The sequence below is a fragment of the Equus asinus genome, chromosome 9 (genome assembly GCF_041296235.1).
Source record: "Equus asinus isolate D_3611 breed Donkey chromosome 9, EquAss-T2T_v2, whole genome shotgun sequence".
Taxonomy (NCBI): Eukaryota; Metazoa; Chordata; class Mammalia; order Perissodactyla; family Equidae; genus Equus; species Equus asinus.
The window spans coordinates 4,717,972-4,736,298 of record NC_091798.1 but is presented as its reverse complement, the minus strand read 5'-3'; the positions used below and the strand labels follow the sequence as shown (position 1 = coordinate 4,736,298).

The following is an 18,327-nucleotide window of genomic DNA, read 5'->3' as shown; positions in this document are numbered from 1 at the left end:
ACTCAGTAAGAACGCGTGGGCGTTTCTTCCCCTGGACGAATAATTGCTTTACTGAAACAGGAAGACAGACTACAATTCTAAGTCTCCAACATCAGTTAAATTCATCTCAGGTACGTAACTAACAGCGCACACAACGCAACTGACAAGATGACAAAGCGAACTGCCATGACCAAGGTCCCATGAGCAACATGCCATCACAAGAAGCCACAGATCAGACGGCCAATCACATTTTCAGAGGTTAAAATGAAACAAGGCACTTTCTATTTGATGTTTACCACCAAAATCTCAGAACTTCTCCCAATTCCACAAGGGTGTAACATCTTAAGGCCAGACGCCGTAGACAAGCCATCTTTAATACTTAGATACTTTGCACGAATTTGGCTAATACATGCTTATAAAAAATGAGGGAATGAAGAGATGATTTAGACAGGTGGAACTTATAACTCACCAACTGCTGAATGACTCTCTCAACCAGTGTTGAAAATGTAATGTCCTCAGTTTCTCTGTTGTCGAACACGTATTTAATCAGCTTGGCGATGGTCTCTGTATCTGTTTCTGACTCAAACTCGTAGCCTTTGCTTTCCTGGAATATTTGGTTGCACAGAGAGTGTCAGATAACTGTCATTGCGCAATGCCGGCCCGGCCAGCTCCCTCTCCTCCCTTATGATTTGCCCTCGCAAAGACTTAAGGCGAGAACAAGGAAAAGAGGGAGGGGATGAGAAATGTTTGCCAGAATCACACAGCCCAACATGGCTGAGTCATTCCGGTATTCCCTGAGATCACCCTGCCTCAGAAGCTTGTCCTTGCCATTAATCTGGACGTTGCATAAGAACAGCAGTCGAAATGATCAAATGTGTTGAGTCAAAGCCACCCACATCCCAACCAACACCGTGACCGTCCCATACTTTACACACTTGCTGTCTGCCTTCCCACTCCACATTCCATTTGGGGTACGAGCTGATATGCTATTTAGCGCAGATACTTTAATAAAAAGAAGTGCATTTTTTTTTATTCTTCGAGTCTGTGGCAGCCCTTGAGGTAATTGCAAATCCCCTGCCATCTCCTCCAGAAAGATCTGGGGAGGCGGCTGAGTGGGGGTGAGGTTTCTGTCCCATGTGGGTCTCACTCAGTTCCTGCCTTTGTTTCCAGAGGGAGATGTGCCAATTGGAAATTTCCCGGGGAAGACCAATACCACTCGACTCATATGTTAGCCAGGGGAGGTGTCTTACCAGAAATTTCCTCAGGTCTTTGTAATTTGTGATGATCCCATTATGGATGACAACAAATTCTGGAGGAAAAGTTTAATCAAGAGAGAAATGCTATGAAGAAGAGAAGTTCAAGTCAGATGCGAAGGAAAATGATTCAGTAGCTTGAAACTCTGCAAACTCTGCTCCTCCAGGGACTTCTGTTAAGCAAACTTCATTTGCAGTGATAGAACTGATGTCTGCTGTGTCTAGACTTGAACCCGAGGAAACATACATTTCTCTTTGATACAAAGTACCCACCCATCTGACCACCATGGAGCTCTGGTCTGCAATATCCTCAAACAGGCTTTGGTATTTACACCAAACCCGTTTAACCCCTGGTTAAATGGAAACGATTCCAGGCATTCCCAACAGGCTTCAGGCTCAAAGAGGCCACAGGCTAGCAACCGTAAAAAGATCTGAGTCTAAAATTTTGTTTTCACTTAAAAATTCGGGTTTTCTTAGGGGGGAAACTCCCAGAGGTGCTGGCATCCCTGGGCTCACCCACATTCCTGTGTGGCCAGGGACGCTTCTCTGCAGGTCGCCGGGTACAGCTTCTCCCAGCTCCCCGCACGCTGCGGCACAGCCGCGCTTCCGCACCCCATGCACTGGTTCCGGGCTGCTCCCGCCCAGCTGGGACCCCCTGGTCGACCCTGGGAGGGTGAGGAACGTCCACCTCAGTCGCCTCTGCATTTCCTCCATCAATAGCTGTTGAATCAGTAACTTGAGGAAATAACCTCCTTTCCCACTCAGCCTAGATGACAGAAAGACTCTTCGTTATCCTCGAGATTCGATTACCCACCAGGACGTGCCTAGATGTTGGTCGTTCTTCATAAATACTATTACTCAGCGAATCTTTGGATCTCTGATTCAAGTTTTTCTTCAGGACAGGACAGATTTCTCCTACTATATTTTTTAAACCCTTTTCCTTTATTCCTTTTCTTTATTTTTACCATAATTTTCTGTCTCTCTTTTTTTTTTTACAACCTATTGTTTACTTTCGAGAGGTCCTACAAACACTCTGTCGGTTGAGTAAGAAAAGCCATTTTCAGCAGGCGTGTGAGCCACAGCTGGTCTCCGCTACAGCTCTGTGAATTTGTTAGTTTCATTTGTTCGGATCTCGCTGGGGGGGCACCAGTTATCCACCTGTTGGATCTCTATTAACTGCCTCCATATCCATCCCCTTCTCTATTTTTTTCCTTATCTACTGTGACATTATTTCTTTACATTATTTTCTTAACCTTGTCACATTTTCTTTCATTGGGAAAACTTCCTTGTGTAATTTCCTTGTGCTGTGAAGTTGCTGGGTCTAAGTCTTAAAATTATGCTCTTCAGCTATCACTGATGAGTTGCTACAGAAATTTTATGAATGTTTTATTTCTCATGTTATTTTCTTTCAATGACTCATCCTGAGTCAGGGCAGGCACTTCCAAGTTTGGGTGGTGGGGGCATCTCCTTGGAGCCTCCCTGCTTCAGGGACACAGAATCGTCATCTGCACTGACGTGAGGGTTCACCTTACGGCTGGGTGGGCAGGAGGCTGTGGCTGGGGTAGTGCTACCTGAGGGCACATGGTCTAGAACGTGGTTCCAGCCAACAGTGCTGCTCCAGGGACCAGCCTCTGCATCTGGCTTGGGGTTTGGCTGGATGTACTTCTGGGTCCTCAGGACCATGGGGTCCGCTGCCCCCTCCTGGGTGTAGGGTGCCTACCCCAGTAGTGGGATACTCTATGGTTCAGGGAACAAACCGGATCCAAGGATCAGTCCCCAGCCAAAGCCTCACTGCCCGAGACTCTGACCGTGGGGACACATGTGCAGCCCAGCCCCTGTGCTACCGCTAGCTGCTCTGCTGAGCAGGGCATGTGAGGCTCTCCTTCTGTTCTCCAGAGGAGGCCTTCCCTTTCAATCTGGGCAGGTGATGCACTCTGCAGAGTGCTTCGGAAAGAGGGTGCAGCACACGGGCTCTGTTGAGGCTGGGGTGCCCGTCCCTCCACCCAGGGCGGCACACTGCCTGCCTTGGGGAACCACCGTCCACAGTGGACAGGAGGCTGCACAGGGAGGTGCTGCTCTCTGCTGTGGCCTCACTTCCAGGACAATTAAGTGTAGTGATGCTGGTCCAGCATTAGCTAAGTGCCTGCTGAGAAGCACCCAAAATTGCTTTGAAGAGTCTGATCCCTGCTGTAATGTGGGGTTTGGCAAGAACTTGCCCTACGCCACGGGGCATCTTGGGTGGGCATCCTAGCTGATCCAGAGATCATTCTCTCCACAAGATACCCTCCCCACTGTGCCTGGTGTGGGTCACTGGGGGCTTCTGACACGACTGGGTCCAACCCAGAGTTGGGATTCACTGGAAGGCCCGGATGATGTCTTGGTCTCTCGTCTGCCCTTGGAGCCAGCCCTTGGAGCCCTGGGAAGAGTCAGAGATTGTGCCCTCTCTCCATCTCACATGCTCACTGTATCCTACTGCAGGAGGCCCCACTGCCCCTGGGGGCTGAACACGAGCCCCTAAGAGCTGCCACTGGGAGCCCCAGACCTACCAGCCCTTCCCTCATGAGAGCGGGCGGGGACGTCATTTAAGAGAAAGCGGGCATGGAGAACCGTCCTGGGGCCCACGAGTTGGAGCTGGCACAGGGGAAACTGGGAGAACTGGTGAGCCCCCAGCCCACTAAAGAGGGCCTTGTGCCCCTGTGGCTGCCCTGAGCAGTTGCCGTGTCCCTGCTCTGTGACCTTGGCCTGCTGCGTCAGAGCCCAGTTACCATACCTTCCAGTTGGTCAAGGGATGCCGGAAGTCTGGACTTTATGTACAACTATTCTGATTTTTTACAAAAGCAAAGCAAGCCAAGTCGAGGGGTCTGCTGCTGGGAGGAGCTCCTGGGCCGCCAGTGGCAGCCTCTGCTTCTCCAAACCTCAAGCCCTCAGCTGCTGCGGCCCACGGATGCCGAACGAGATCAGCACTGCCATCTGCCCTGGCTCAGGTCACTCTCTTCAGAGGCAGGGGTGGGTTTAGGTGGATGAGGAAGGAGCCCCATCCTCCCTCAAGAGCCAGCCCTCTGACACTTGGGTCCCTTGTTGAGGAACAGGGCTCAGGCCTTCAACCCATCACACCACCAGGTCCCATTCAGGCTGGGTCCCAAGAGCCAGCAGCACTCATAGGAGAGGCCACGTTGTTCTGTGCATGCCTAAGGGGCCAGCACTGCTCAGGGGCCAGGCTGAGGTCCAGTACCACCACTTTGCATCTTCAGGGAGGACAGGGCCAGTTGTGGAGCCAATTGGCAGTGGGCGTGGATCAACCTGGCGCAGCTCAGGGCCGGGCACAACCGTCGGCACAGGGGAGCAAGGCCACACTACGTACCGTTGCCTTTGTCTGAGCGCTGTGGGTGGCTGTTGACAGCATTGGGGACCCCGTGGGTGGCCCAGCGTGTGTGGGCAATGCCAAAGTGGGTTTCAAACTCCACCTTTAAGTCCATGCTGTCTTGTTCTAGATAAAAGAGAAATCCGTTTGCTGCAGTGTAAATAAACACTGACACAGTACAGTCAGGGCGAGCTGGCCTCACTGAAGGGAGACCCACCAGCTGCGCCCAAAGCACAGCCACCCTCAACCACAAAGCCCACCCTGGGGACTCTGCCAGCCCCCTGCTGCTGTTTATTTAGTACTTATCAGTCACCTTAACCGAAACAAGTTTACTTTAAAAAGAAAATTATAGAACACTACCATAATGGAAAAGCAGTACCATTTATCAGAAAAAAATAAAATAAATAGATAAGTACTAATTATTAAAAAAATGATTCTCCATGCAGTTCCACCTAAAATAAACTGTCCCACATTCTGGGAAACTCAGTTTTACAGCCTGGGCTTAACCCTCTGCCTGTGCATCCACGCTTGGGTGAGTGAACTTTTCATCTCGAGTGCTGTTGGAATAGAAGATTGCAAAGTGACCCAGGCTACGTGCATTGCTCTCACTCACTGTGCTTTCCACTTACTGTAAAGTTCTTCATCAAGAGCCTTGACATTTCCTCTTTTCTTGACTAGCTGGATATGTCTTTCTTTGACTTCATTATTATTTCCATCGATTGCCACACCTGTAGTGTAAACATAATTTTTTGTATTGGAATGTAAGATTTGCCTGCACACTTTGTTACAGGGTACCACCCAGGGCGAGGGCAACACAGAGCTGTCACTTCATTAGTTCTTGCTCCCCGGGCTGCCCAAAAGAGAACCCAACAGTGTTCGGGATATCGACTTGGAAACAATAGGCTGTAGCTGTGGCAATGCTTAACAGTGAGCAGGGAGCGTGCGCCTGGAACCCGAGCTGTGGCTGCCTCCCCGGCTTCGAACCAGGGTGAGCCCTCGAGCCCTGCGGGACAGGTGCCCCCATGCCCGCCTCTGAAGTCAGTGGCTCATTGGAGGGCATCTATCTTGCTGCATCCTTTGCATTCTTCAGCACTATCTCCATCGCATCAGTGTTCCTGCAGCCTTTCATCTGACTTGCTTCTGTTAACAATTGATAGGGATGGAACATGGTCCGGCTCTCCCTTCCTTCTGAGGCTGCTTAATAACAAAATGGGAAACAGACTAAATATCCACCTGTTAGAGGATGGAGGAGTGAACTCTGAGACAGTCATCCAGCAGAGGACTGCGCAGCCACTTGGAAAGATCGTTAGGAAGAGTTTAGGATAATGGGAAACGCTAAGATAAGTGAAAAAAGAATGTAAAATTACAGAATTGCATAATTTCAATTCAGTAAAGACAAAAAAAAAATCTATGCATGATATTTCCACCAGACCACCCCAATATACGCATGTCAATGACCGGAGGAGGGACGCAAAGATATTGATGGGGGACACTTCTGATGGAGATTGTTTTATCCTTGTTTCTTCTTCCTTTTCTACAGCTTTCAAATTTCTTTACTGAAGAAGCGTTATGTGTGTATTGCAGCCGCCTGCAGGGCCTACCTGCCGAGTCATAGCCTCTGTACTCAAGTCGCTGCAAGCCCCTGATGAGGGTTTCAAAAATCTCCTTCCTCGTCCGGGGGACTCTGTAGTTCATGTAGGCGAAGATTCCTGTTAAAAGAGGGGAAAACCGCATGTTTATAAAACACTTGGTTCATGTTTAGAAGAAAACGCCTGAGCGCTCCTGCACTGTGGGAGGCTCCCAGCTGCCTGCACAGGAAGACGGGGCCTTCCCGACATCCCTGGAGAAGAGCCGCGCCCCTCCTGCTTCTGGAAGGGTGTCCTATGCAGCCCTCCCTCTGTGACCAGAGACTCACGAGACACGTGAAGGACACACACACACACCACGGCCTTCAGCTCCACTGCACGGAACCTCTCCAGGGACCTACGTCCGGGGGCAATGTTCATAATAGTAAAGGTCAGCAACACAGCCCAACCACCCAGGGACATCCGGAAGTCCCCACCTCCGAGAACTTCTGACTGGCACAGAACATGCCTGGGAAGAGTCCTCGGGAGGCCGCAGCCGCCTCCAGAGACAGGTGGGACAGGGCTGGGCCTCTGCTCCACTTCCCACTGGCCCTCCTGCTTGAGGCTTTAGCATCAATAAACACTACTTTTTCAACGGCTATCCTGCCCTGTGAGCGCCCCATCCCAGCATCCCTCTGTCCTTTCGTCCTCCCTGCCCCACATGGGAAACCCCACCTCCCAGGGCAGCTTGTCCAGGCCCCAGCAGAAGCACGCCCCAGCCCTGGGTAACCCCGGGCGCTTGCATCTACATCCCTGACAAGGACACAGGTTGGCGCTTCTATCTTTATATTTCTCACTGTGTATCAGCATGCGGTCCTTCTTCAATAAATGTATGTGGAATAGAGTGACCATGAATCTATATTAATCAGGAAAGCGATAGTCTGAATCATGAAAAAGCTTTTGGGCTTCAGGGACATTCATAGTAACTCATCTTACTGAGACCTCAGTGTGTGCCAGGCACTGGGCCAAGCGTTCCCGCACAGCTGTCACTCAAAGCTCACAGCGTCCTGGAGGTTGGACCTGCCACTCCCCTCCCCTCACCTTCTGGAGAAGGAGCCTGGGGGCCTGTGACTGGGCCAGAGTCAGGAGTGGGGTCAAGGAGACCTGACTTCAGGACTTAAATGCTCCAAACCACTGAGCAGTGCCGCCTCGGGGAGGAATAGGGTTAAAAGAAGGTTTATTTTTCCAACTACATTTGGCTGGGAGGACAGAAAGGTCTGACTAGGATTAAAACTTTGCCAGATCTGGGCTGGCCCAGCGGCACAGTGGTTGAGTTTGCACACTCCACCTCAGCGGCCTGGGGTTCACAGGTTCAGATCCTGGGTGTGGACCTACACATCGCTCATCAAGCCATGCTGTGGCAGCACCCCACATACAAAATAGAGGAAGATTGGCACAGACATTAGCTCAGGGCCAATCCTCCCCCAAAAAAAATGAAAAAAGAAAAATAAAGAAAAAAGAAGATAATCTGCATCCCCATGTCCACTGTAGCATTATTCACAATAGCCAAGAGATGGAAACAACCTAAGTGCCCATCGACGAATGAATGGATAAAGAAATTGTGACATACATATATAAAGTATATATATCTAGATATCTATATGTATATCTATCTATCTATCTATAAAGGAATCTCCTTCAGCCATAAAATAGAGGGAAATCCTGCCATTTGTTACAATGTAGATGGGCCTTGAGGACATTGTGCTGAGTGAGATAAGTCAGACAGAGAAAGACAAACACTGTATGACCTCACTTATATGTGGAATCTAAAAGACCCCAAACTCATAGATACAGAGAGCAGACAGGTGGTGGCCAGAGGTGGGTCGTAGGAGGTGGGGAAATTAGGTAAAGTTGGTCAAAGGTACAAATTTCCATTTATAAAATAAACAAGTTCTGGGGACGTCATGTACAGGACAGTGACTATAATTAACAATACTCTGTGTATTTGAGAGTCACTAAGAGAGAGGATCTTAGAAGTTCTCATCACAAGGAAAACAAATTTTAACTATGTGAGGTGATGAATGCTACCTAATCTTATTGTGGTGATCATTTTGCATTACACACATATACCAAGTCATTATGTTGTACAACTTAAATTTACACAATGATATATGTCAATTATATCTCAATAAAACAGGGGAAAATATTTGCCAGAGATAAAACTCAGAGTGCACGCCTGCCTGCGGGTAATCGAGAGTTAACCACGACCATGTGCAAAACCATCTGCAGTATCGCTGTCATTCAGCAGATTAGATTCCAGTCAATGTGGTACATCCAAATGAATGATTACATTTCAATTAAATGAACTTTACATTCCTCAGCAGTAAGTAGGGTCACACCATGTGGACATTTAACTTGCTAGAATTCATCTGGACAGTCAGTCAAAAAACAGGTGATAAATTTAAACAGTGCTAAAAATGATATTTTGCATTCTTATGTACTGTACATCACTGTACACAGGATATATTTGCACACAACTATTAAGGTGCAGGGTTTATGTATAAAAAGATGCATAGTGTGCTTTCTGAGCAGTTACAGACGTTTTCTTTTAAAAACGGCTGAGGGGAATTTTGGCGGTCAGCTATTTTTGTCTTCCTGGTGGCCTCGGTCAGGCGAGATGCTGAAGGCGAGGGCTATATGTCAGAATGGCGCTGCCCAGCGAAGGCGCCGTCGGGCGGGGTGGCCGAGCGTCTGTGCGCCAGGGGCTCATCTCTACCGACACTTCTGACCTAAACACACTTGGGCAGGGGATGTATTTTTGTCACCTTCCTTACTAAAAAACCCAATAGTTACCTTTTAATATAAACATTAACAAATTTTTCACTGCTTTATTAGGATATAAGTCATAGACCACAATATCCTCCCATTTAAAGTGTGCAGTTCAATGGTTTTTAGTATAGTCACAGAGTTGTGTAACCATCACCACAATCTGTTTTGTGAAACTTCCCAAAACATTAATTTTTCAGAAAGTTCCCTGGAAAGGCACGGCCAAGTTCCAGTCACCATCAGGAACACGCCTCTGGGAGACGGTTCTACAAACTCACAGATCATTTTTGGAGTCTTTTAAACTACCAAATTTTCCCGGCATCCTGGGAATTGTTCTAGAATTACAGCTGCCCCTCAGGAAGGGGAGCCAACAGGCATGTTGCAGGTGACACAAAGGCCATACCCCAACTCTGGAAAGCTTTAAATCCGAAAGGTTTTTTTTTTTTTTTTTTTAAGGAAGATTAGCCCTGAGCTAACATCTGCTGCCAATCCTCCTTTTTTGCTGAGGAAGACTGGCCCTGAGCTAACATCCATGCCCATCTTCCTCTACTTTATACGTGGGATGCCTACCACAGCATGGCTTGCCAAGCGGTGCCATGTCCGCATCCGGGATCCGAACCAGCGGAACGCACTTAACTGCTGAAAAGTTTTCACGAGCGCGTGAGTGCTCTATGACTCTGCTCTCTAGTCCTCCCGGCCATGCCCCTTCCTCCGGGCAGCTTCACTTCTGGACTCACGTCAGGCACGGATGCGTCTCTGGCTCAAAGATCCAGAACAGTCTCTTTGGTGCAGGGGGTGCCGCCACCAGAGCCCCTGGTGGGCTGGGGCGGTTAAAGGGTCCTTGTCCTCAGGACACTAGCTGTGTCCATACCCAGCCAGAGGTTCGGCGGCCACTCAGGCACATACTGGGAGATCAGTGCGGTGAGGGCGGCTGCCAAGGAGTGTTTCTTAAGGTCTTTTTGCAAGAAGGCATAAATCTAATTTTCAACAAAAAATCTCTTGCATGCCGACATCTATTCAGTAAGTTCTTTCATTAACCAAGCACAACCTCTCTTGTCTCGCAGCTCACCCTCCTGGCTGGATTTTCCCTGCACTCTACTGAGATGAAGTGACTAAAACAGCACTGACACTGTGCTCTTACTATTTAAAAAAAAAATAATGAAATAGAATTTCTCTTGCTATTCACGTCAGAATTCCCTCCTTGAACCTCTTCCATCCATAATGGAAGCCAAGAAGCCATTTTTTACCTATGAGATCAGTAAAGAGCAAACAGTTTGACAATAAGTGAGAGTTTGAATTCGTGCACCCTGGTTGGAAGGCAATTTGGCATTCTCTCAAAATTAAAATGTACACATCTGTTGACCAGAGCCGGTACACTTCTAGGAATGTATCCAACAGCCATCTCTGCAGAGATGCCTGTGTGCACGTACAAGGGGAGTGCTCAGTGCTGTGTGTGGCAGCTGAAGTCTGGAGACAGCCTGATGCCTGGCAGGGACCAGGTAAGCGACGATGCAGCCACATGGTGGGGCCCACGGGGCCACAGGCAGGCGCCCTCCACAGAGGATGAGGTGAAGCTGTGTGCTTTCTTGGAAAACAAGCTACACCTCCAAGATGTGTCAAGGGGAAAAGCAGCTTGCAGAACACAAGTAAAATGATGCAGGGTGGGCTGGAGAGACGCAGACAGTATTCCTGGAATGACACCTGTGACCCCGGGGCAGGGGTGCTTCTGAGGAAGGTGCTGGACTCAGGGCAGAAAGTCCCTTCGACTGCACATGTGCTCTTTGTATGCTCAGGACATTTCGACACGTGCCCGGATACACTATTTTACACGTGCCACTATGTGAACCAGAGGGCAGTGGGCACAGGATTGTCATCTAGCCCTTCTGACTTCACCGTGGCTCCCTAGCTCACTTGGAGGAACAACAGCCACAGGAAGGGGGAAAGCACAGTCCGAGCACACAGTCCAAAGCGTAAAGGACGCGCTGGGTCACCCCGCCTGAGGGCCTCCTCCCTCGCCTGCTCACTTGTCTGTGACAGCAGGAGGCACAGAGCTGCGCCAAATACTGATTTCAAATCCCAGCTCGCCCCTTGCCCCCCGTGTGGCTGGGAGCAAGTCGCGGAACCTCCGGCAGAGCAGGGCCGTGGCAGCACCTCCCGCCCAGGGTTGCTGCGAGAATTCCTGGAGTCTTTGTGCAGCATGCAAACAGCGCTTAGGAGTGTGAGTGCGTGCATGTAAGTGCGCGGGTTTGTGTCTGAGTGTCGGGGGGTTGTGTGGTGTGCTGGGGGCGGGGGGACAAGTCTACTCTTCTGCAGGAGGTCCCCAAGTTGGGGAGGCCGCTGGGCCAGAGGTGAGGGCTGCACAGGAGGCTGCGGCCTCTCTCCACGTCCAGTCTTCACTCGTGTAGACTGAGGAATGCCACTTTACTGATGAGGGGGAGATGACAATTTCTGCTGCCTCCTGGCAGAAGTGAGAGCAGAGGTGGGGGTGTCAAGGAAGCGTGAGGTCCCACAGGCCGGTTCTCACACAAAGGCACAGGGACCCACAGGCCTGGCTCAGGATCGGGAGCAGCTGGCTCCTCTGGGAACAGCCTCGCCCTGCCTCAGGCCTCCTTGGGACTCTGTGGGTTAAAGTCACTGCCCCACAGCAGTCCCTGAGATGACAGGAGACTGCCTCCTGCAGCAAACGTGGGCAAGGCATTTCTATTTTTAATAGAAGAGTTCTTGGTGTCCTTATCAGGTTAAGATATCACCAAGAGCAAAGGGGAAGCAACATATTCTCTAAATTATACCAAAAAAACTTTTAAGAGAAAAACCAGAAGTCTTATTTAAACTGCCAGAATTTGGCTTTAAAAAAAACTAGACCTTTTTTTTCTCTGTGAGAGAAATATTTCCTTTGAAAATTAAAGAGGGAGACGATAAGATTAAATTACTTAATTTTTTTTTTACCAAATTGATCTTCAGATTTTCTCTCAAGAGTGTTTGTAACCTCATGCTAATCTCCCTTTATAAATGAATTTTGCTAAATATAAAATAACGCCTCAATTTAAAAGCACTGTTTACTCATGCCACATTACAAAATTTCCGGAAGGTTTCCCTAAATTTGGGAAACCCCTGATGAATAAGACCGACTGATAGAGAAACGGCATGATGACGCGGAGGAGGAGGAAGGCGAGGGGGATACCAGGCAGTGCTGAGCGAGCCCTGCCCACCGGCCGCTATCCCAGAGTGCCCACGGCGGTCCCGACAGTCCCGGAAGCAGGAGCAGTGGTGTGTGGGAGCTGTGTGGGAGGACCAGCAGCTCCCGAGAGCCAACTGTGTGCACCTCTTCCCAGCTCCACGCTCAGGGACCTTATATTGATGAACAGAAATTAGCCATGGGGAGAATACTGGCACCACAGAAACGGGCAAACCAGGGAGCTGTTGTTAAGCATTTTTTCTGCACATCACTGAGTAGGGGGCTCTGTTTTGAGAGGCCCCTGTGGCTTGGAGAGAGAACAAGCTAAGTGATCTGACCCCAGAGTCTGTGCACCGTTAACTCCAGCCCAGTCCCCTGTGAGGCATCTGTCCCTGAACTGAACTGGTATAGGGAGGAAGGGAGTGTCAATAGGATGGGGTTCTGAGAGCCAGAAGTAGTTTGGGACAAAAGGGTGAGCTGTCTGCTGGGTCACATAACCTCCCTGGACTGCTGTTTCATCTGCTGAGATGAGGGGCAAGCTCTCCCGAGAGACCACCGTGCAAGTAAACAGACTGTGCATGTCCTGGCTCCTCTTGGTTCTGGGGAATAAAACCATGCGTGCTGCTTGCATGGAAGATGAGTGGAAAGGGTATGCATGTGCACGGAGGGCAAGATCCTCTGAGCGCCGTACTTACGTGACCCGAGAACTGATTTGTAGAGAAACTGTGAAAACCGTTTGGTCCAACTGGGTGTGTGACACCTGCCAGTGCAGGATGGGGTATTTAACTGATGCCTGTGTTCACCTTCTGACTGTGCTGAGTCCAGTCTGAGGGTGCTGGGACCAGGGGACTTGGGGGTGTGTGTGGGAGGGGTCCTAGCAGCCCTCTGGTCAATGTCCTTGTGGCCCTGACTTAAGCATCTGGGATTGGCAACACTGGGCTGTTCTTGGGGAAGGCACCTGAGAGCAAGAACCCAATTGTAGCAGGACGAATAACGGCCCTCAAAGATATTAGGTCCTCTCCCCGAGAATCCATAAATGTTCCTCTATATGGAAAAAGGCCGTTATAGATGTGATTAAGTTAAGGATCTTGAGATAGGAGATTATCCTGGCTTACACCGGTGGGTCCTAATGCAATCACAAGTGTCCTTATAAGGGAGAGACACAGAAGAGGAAAAGGCGCTGTGACCAGGGAGACAGAGAAGGCAGTGATGTGGCCCGAGCCAAGGGATGCCGGCGGCCACCAGAGCTCAAAGAGACAAAGAAGAGGTTCTCCCCTACAGCATCCAGAGGAAGTGGGGTCCTGCTGACACCTTGGTTTTGGCCCAGTAAAACTGATTTTTCGACTTCTAGTCTCTAGAACTATGAGAAAATAAATTTATGTTGTTTTAAACCGGTAAGTTTGCGGTAATTTGTTACAGCAGCCAGAGAAAACTAACATACCAACTAAGACAAAAGATGATGAATGCAAGGCAAGGGCTTTACCTTTTAGCAAAAACTGAGAATTATCCAATTCTCCAAAGCCAGCACCCCTCCTCCCCATGCCCCCCCCCCCCCATAGATTACTAAACGCAGCCGTGAAGCACAGGGAAGATTTAAGAATTCACAGATGGGCAGTGCAGTCCTTTCTGTCAGATCCCTGTGCAGGCACAGTCCATGCTGCCGTGCCGTTGCATATGCTGGGCCTGCAGCCTGGCACCCCATCACCTCTTTCTCTCTGCAGAGCTCATACACGAGGCCAGGCCCTCATGGCACTGTCCCAGGTTCCTCCCTTCCTCCCTCTCTTCCTGGGAGTCAGTGCTCCATGCCTCTGCTGTGCCAGGGTCCCAAGCTCAGACTGCACAGGGCCCGACAGGTACCATCAGTGAGCGAGGCAGCTGGGCAGGGGCTGGGAGAATTGAGGAGTTTGCACCTATCATCCTGGGGGCGCTATTCAGAAATACAGGTTGCTCACCTTGGGTTTTTTCAAGAGAAGTAGAAAATCCCACCTACCTATGTGAAATCTCCCAATTTTGTAATTTGTTAACTAATTTAAAAAATAAAATTTGAACCCTGTGCACCAAACAGAAAGATGTCTGCCTGCTGGTTTGCCATGGGGCTGCCAGGCTGCACCTGTGCCCGAGGCTCTTCCCTCCATGGCAGCATTTATCTCCTGTGTTATCCCTCCAACTACCTGCTCCTTCTCTTGGGGAGGATCACGCCCACACAGCCCCAGGGCCTCTCTAGGAGAAGCCATTCACTAATGGCTGAGTGAAGAAGGAAAGAAAATGGGAAAAGGAGGGAGGCAGGGAGAGAAGGAATATAGTAACCTTTCTATTGGCAGAAAGTCAGCAAAATGACGGCAACTCTTGATGTCAACAAAACCACCCATGAATACCGTGTCATTTCAGCTAAACTCTCAGTGCACTGGAACTGTGAGGGTCATCTGCGTAGAGTGTGGAGGATCAGCTAATACCAGGTCTGGCTTTTTGCGGGAGAAGCATCGAAGACCAGGGAGAGTGAGAGCCAATCTGAGCACAGGAAGGCCTTTCAGCTCAGATCCTGCTGACCCCTGCCAGACAGCCCAGAGAGCTGAGCTCTGAAGTGGCTTCAAGGTAGTGGATCTCAGCAGGGAGATGGCCAACCCAGAGAAAGGACCTGGAACAACTCCTGCTCAGACACAGGTGTGCAGAGACTTCTCTGGGCCTCAATTTCCCCAAAAGTAAAGTGAAGAGGGTAAGTGGTTTATTCCAGGAGCATCTTCACAGGTTTTGCTGTATCCTTGTACCAAATGCACAATCATTTCTTTAATCTCTTTCTATAAAATTGACTGAATTTTCAAAAACGTATATGAATTCATTACAAAAGCAAGTAACCGTAAAAGGAAAACCAGTACCACTTGCCGTACATACACAGACCATAATCTAAAAGCAACCAGACCAGTGTGTTCAATTCTAGGCAGCTGCCCCTGTGCGCTGAGCCTGGGATGGCTTCCTTAGTGCAAGGGGTGCTTGGCAAGTGTCAGAGAGATGTAAAGACACATTAGCACCCAGCTGCGACTTTCTCCTGGCTACTTGAAAAGGAAGTAACTTTGCCATGTAGGAATTCCATGTGACTCCCTGACTCGCTGAGAGCTGCCGGGTGGGCTGTGCCAGCAGGGAGCTCTAAGGTCAGGACACAGGTAGTTACAACCCACAGTTCATCCTTTCCGTAGGGGACAGAACATGAGCGGCCCTTTAAGAAAGCAGAACAAAACTGGTGATTTTGAGAGTTGGAGATGGAACCCTCGCCCGCCTCCCCTCCCAGGCTCAGAAAGACAACCGATAAAGCTGGATGCAAGTAGGAAGCAGGATGGAAGCTTGGGGTGGTGCTGGAGACAGAATGACGCAGAGAGGAAGCTGCTGGAGCTGGACGGGCAGACTCTCCTACAGCAAGGTCTTGGTGCACTAGTCTGACTCTAAGGCCACCACGTGGTCAAGGGCCTTGAACACCACACTGAAGGGCTTGGAACCCAAAGGGCTTCTGGTAAAACTGTCACCTTTGCCTCATCTCTGTCCCCAGAAATGCCCACAGGAAGCCGTAGACACTGCGAACGATGGCCACGAGTCCTGAGACATTCGCTGGGCGTTCTGGAATTTAAATTGCTGCCTGCTTGGTCTGGAGAAGGCTGCGCCCCAAAGTTGGCTGCTCCCTTCTTGGTCAGTCGCTCCTTTTTCACTTTTTCAGGAGCGCCTGGCCTCAGAAACAAGGCCCGGACAGGCCTTGGGCCAGCGCTCACCGCTGGCCCGGCCCACCCCACCCCACGGCCCTCGGAGAAAGCAGACAGAGGCCTTTCATGGCTTCAAAAGTTCCACCAGGTCCTCCAGCCACAGGAGGCTGGAATGGGTAACTGAATCCCACTCAAAGAAGAAGAAAAAAAAAAAAAGGCACAGTGACCTTTTGTCCCAGCAGAAGTTCCGGGCCCTCTCCCAGCCGGCGGAGGCGGCCCAGCCAGGAGTGTAAGGAATTGCAGATGTGCGCGCAGGGCCTCGGCCGCGCAGCCCCGCCGGACAGCGCCCGGTCGCCGCGGTGTTAGGGACGCCCAGAGCCCGGCCCGCTCCCCGCCCTGGACGCCCTCTCCCAGTTTCGGTCCGAGGCTCGGCGGTGATCGTTGCCTCTTCCCGGCGCCTCACCCAGAGCTCTTTCCAGCAAAGAGAAGGCAACACGGAATCGACCCTGCTAGGGACAGGGGGTTCATTCTGGGTCGCGAGGAGGACGCGAAGGCCCTTCCCGAGCGCACCAGGAGGTGCAGGTGGGGTCGCGTCTCCTCGGTGGCTGCGGGGGGCTGAGAGCTGGGCTGGGCACCCGGCGCCCGGGATGTGCGAACTTGCGCGTGTTCGCCTTTGTGGGAGACTTGGGGGCGCATTCCTTACTGGACATGGGACGCGGACACCTCTGCGTTATGAGGGTCCAGGCCCGGGAAAGGGCCAATTCCCTCCCCTCTGTGGGAGACAGGGTGGCCCTCACCAAGTCCGGGACCAAGGTTGGGCACCCCTCTCCCCTACATCTTCCTGAGACACCCACTCGGGGGCGCGGGGCAGGAGGAGGCAGGCCGGGCCGGTGAAAGCCCTTCGGTCGGGGACTGGGCTAGACCGACGCCCCCGTCCCGCGCCGCCTGCCGGGCCCCGGCGCCGGGCTCTCCCGCCCACGCGCTGAGACGCTGGGGCGCCGGAACCCGCGGTGGCCACGGAAGAGAGGCCGCACTCACCGCACATCGTGGCCACTGCCCGCGCCCTTCGCAGATCCGGGGCTCCGCACGCTCCGGACGCTCGACTCTCGGTCCGCGCCTCGCGCTCTGCTGGCTCGGCCTCCTGCTCTTATAGCCCGGAGCCTCAGCCGGGGGCGGGGCGGGGGCGGGGCTGGGGCGGGCCCTCCCCCCGCCTGCTCCCCATTGGTCGCCGGTTGTCGTGACAACGGCGGGGACTGGGCCCCCAGGAGTAGGGGCAGGGGCTAGGGGCAGCTTCCAGGCGCAGGTCTTGCTGTGACGCGAGGGCGCTGGGCATTAGGTCCTGGAGATGGGCTGGGGTGGCAGACCGCCTGACTTCGGGCCCGGACACCACCACGGATTAGGCGTGGCCCTTGGGCAGGGGACTGAATCGCTCTGTGCTTCAGTTTCCCCGTCTGTAGAATGGGGATAACGATGGACCCTGGCTCCCGGACCGGGGTGAGGATTGAGGCGGTCTGTGGGGTGAGCAGAGCGCAATGTCGGGCGCAATGTCCACGTTCCGGGCGTGCGCCCCTCTGCGCGCAGACCCCTCTCGGGCCTTCAAACCTGCTTCCCTCCCGTGAGGAGAGGACTCCAGGGCCTCGTTGATTGATGACAAAATTGACGCTCCTCGCAGAAGGAAAAGGACTGTGCTCAACAGGGCAGAATTCGAACCCGGCATTGACTCCAGAGCCGGAGCTCCGAGGCAGGGATTCCCCAGGTCGTGAGCCAAGGTGGGGGGACCCAGGAAGCCGCCCCCGCGCCCCCAGAGCCCCGGAGCGGCACTGGCCGACCCTCCTCCGCGCAGCTGGGCCGAGCGCGCCGGGGCTCCTCCGCCCCCGCAGCCTGGAGCCCGGATCCGCCCGCCAGCGTCACCGGGGCCGCCGTTCCCCGCCCTGGTTCCCGGCCGTCCCCTCCCTCCCCACTGCGCTCTGGCCGGGTCTCCCGAGGAAGGTCACGAGAACTGGCCCAACATTTGCGTACTTTGAAGCCATCTGGTGTTTTTTATTTTACTTAAAAAAAAAGGAATCCTGAAATTCTAAACAACTCCTCCCCAGTCGTGTTAGAGAACAAAACGAGCCTTTCGCGTCTTGTCTAGAGCGTTTTTCCTGACGTAATCTCTCTCTAGCTTCACCTCGGCTCTGCAGGCCCTGTAGGAGGAGGTGTTTACTGTACCCATTTGCCTGTTGAGCAAACTGAGGCTCAGCGAGAGTAAGGAGGGGGTTTGGTTGAGTCATCCTGCTGGGAAATAGCGGAGCCAGTTCAGGGGCCTCACCCTTCCCTGCGCAGGCCACTGTCATTCCTTCCTCCCTGCGTTCTTAAGAAGCTGCTTCGTGCCTGTCCTGATGCTAAGGACTTAACGATGAGTGGGGATAATCCCACCCGGGTCCTCGAAGCACTTACGAAGTGGTGGGAGGCAGACACTATCCAGTGTCACACAGAGAGG

General features: G+C 51.8%; 1 protein-coding gene across 1 annotated transcript in view; it reads right to left on the bottom strand.

Moving 5' to 3' along the window:
• The window catches only part of GFPT2 (glutamine-fructose-6-phosphate transaminase 2), a 39,598-nt gene extending 22,580 nt beyond the window's left edge, over positions 1 to 17,018 (bottom strand). Inside the window, exons 1-6 of the mRNA XM_014860875.3 lie at positions 16,884 to 17,018; positions 6,195 to 6,302; positions 5,223 to 5,321; positions 4,594 to 4,719; positions 1,230 to 1,288; positions 449 to 583 (exon numbers count right to left, since the gene is read on the bottom strand). Coding sequence (XP_014716361.1) covers positions 449 to 583; positions 1,230 to 1,288; positions 4,594 to 4,719; positions 5,223 to 5,321; positions 6,195 to 6,302; positions 16,884 to 16,890 — 534 coding nt within the window. The 5' untranslated portion in view covers positions 16,891 to 17,018. The remainder of the gene's footprint in view (positions 1 to 448; positions 584 to 1,229; positions 1,289 to 4,593; positions 4,720 to 5,222; positions 5,322 to 6,194; positions 6,303 to 16,883) is intronic.
• Positions 17,019 to 18,327: the final 1,309 nt, after the last annotated feature.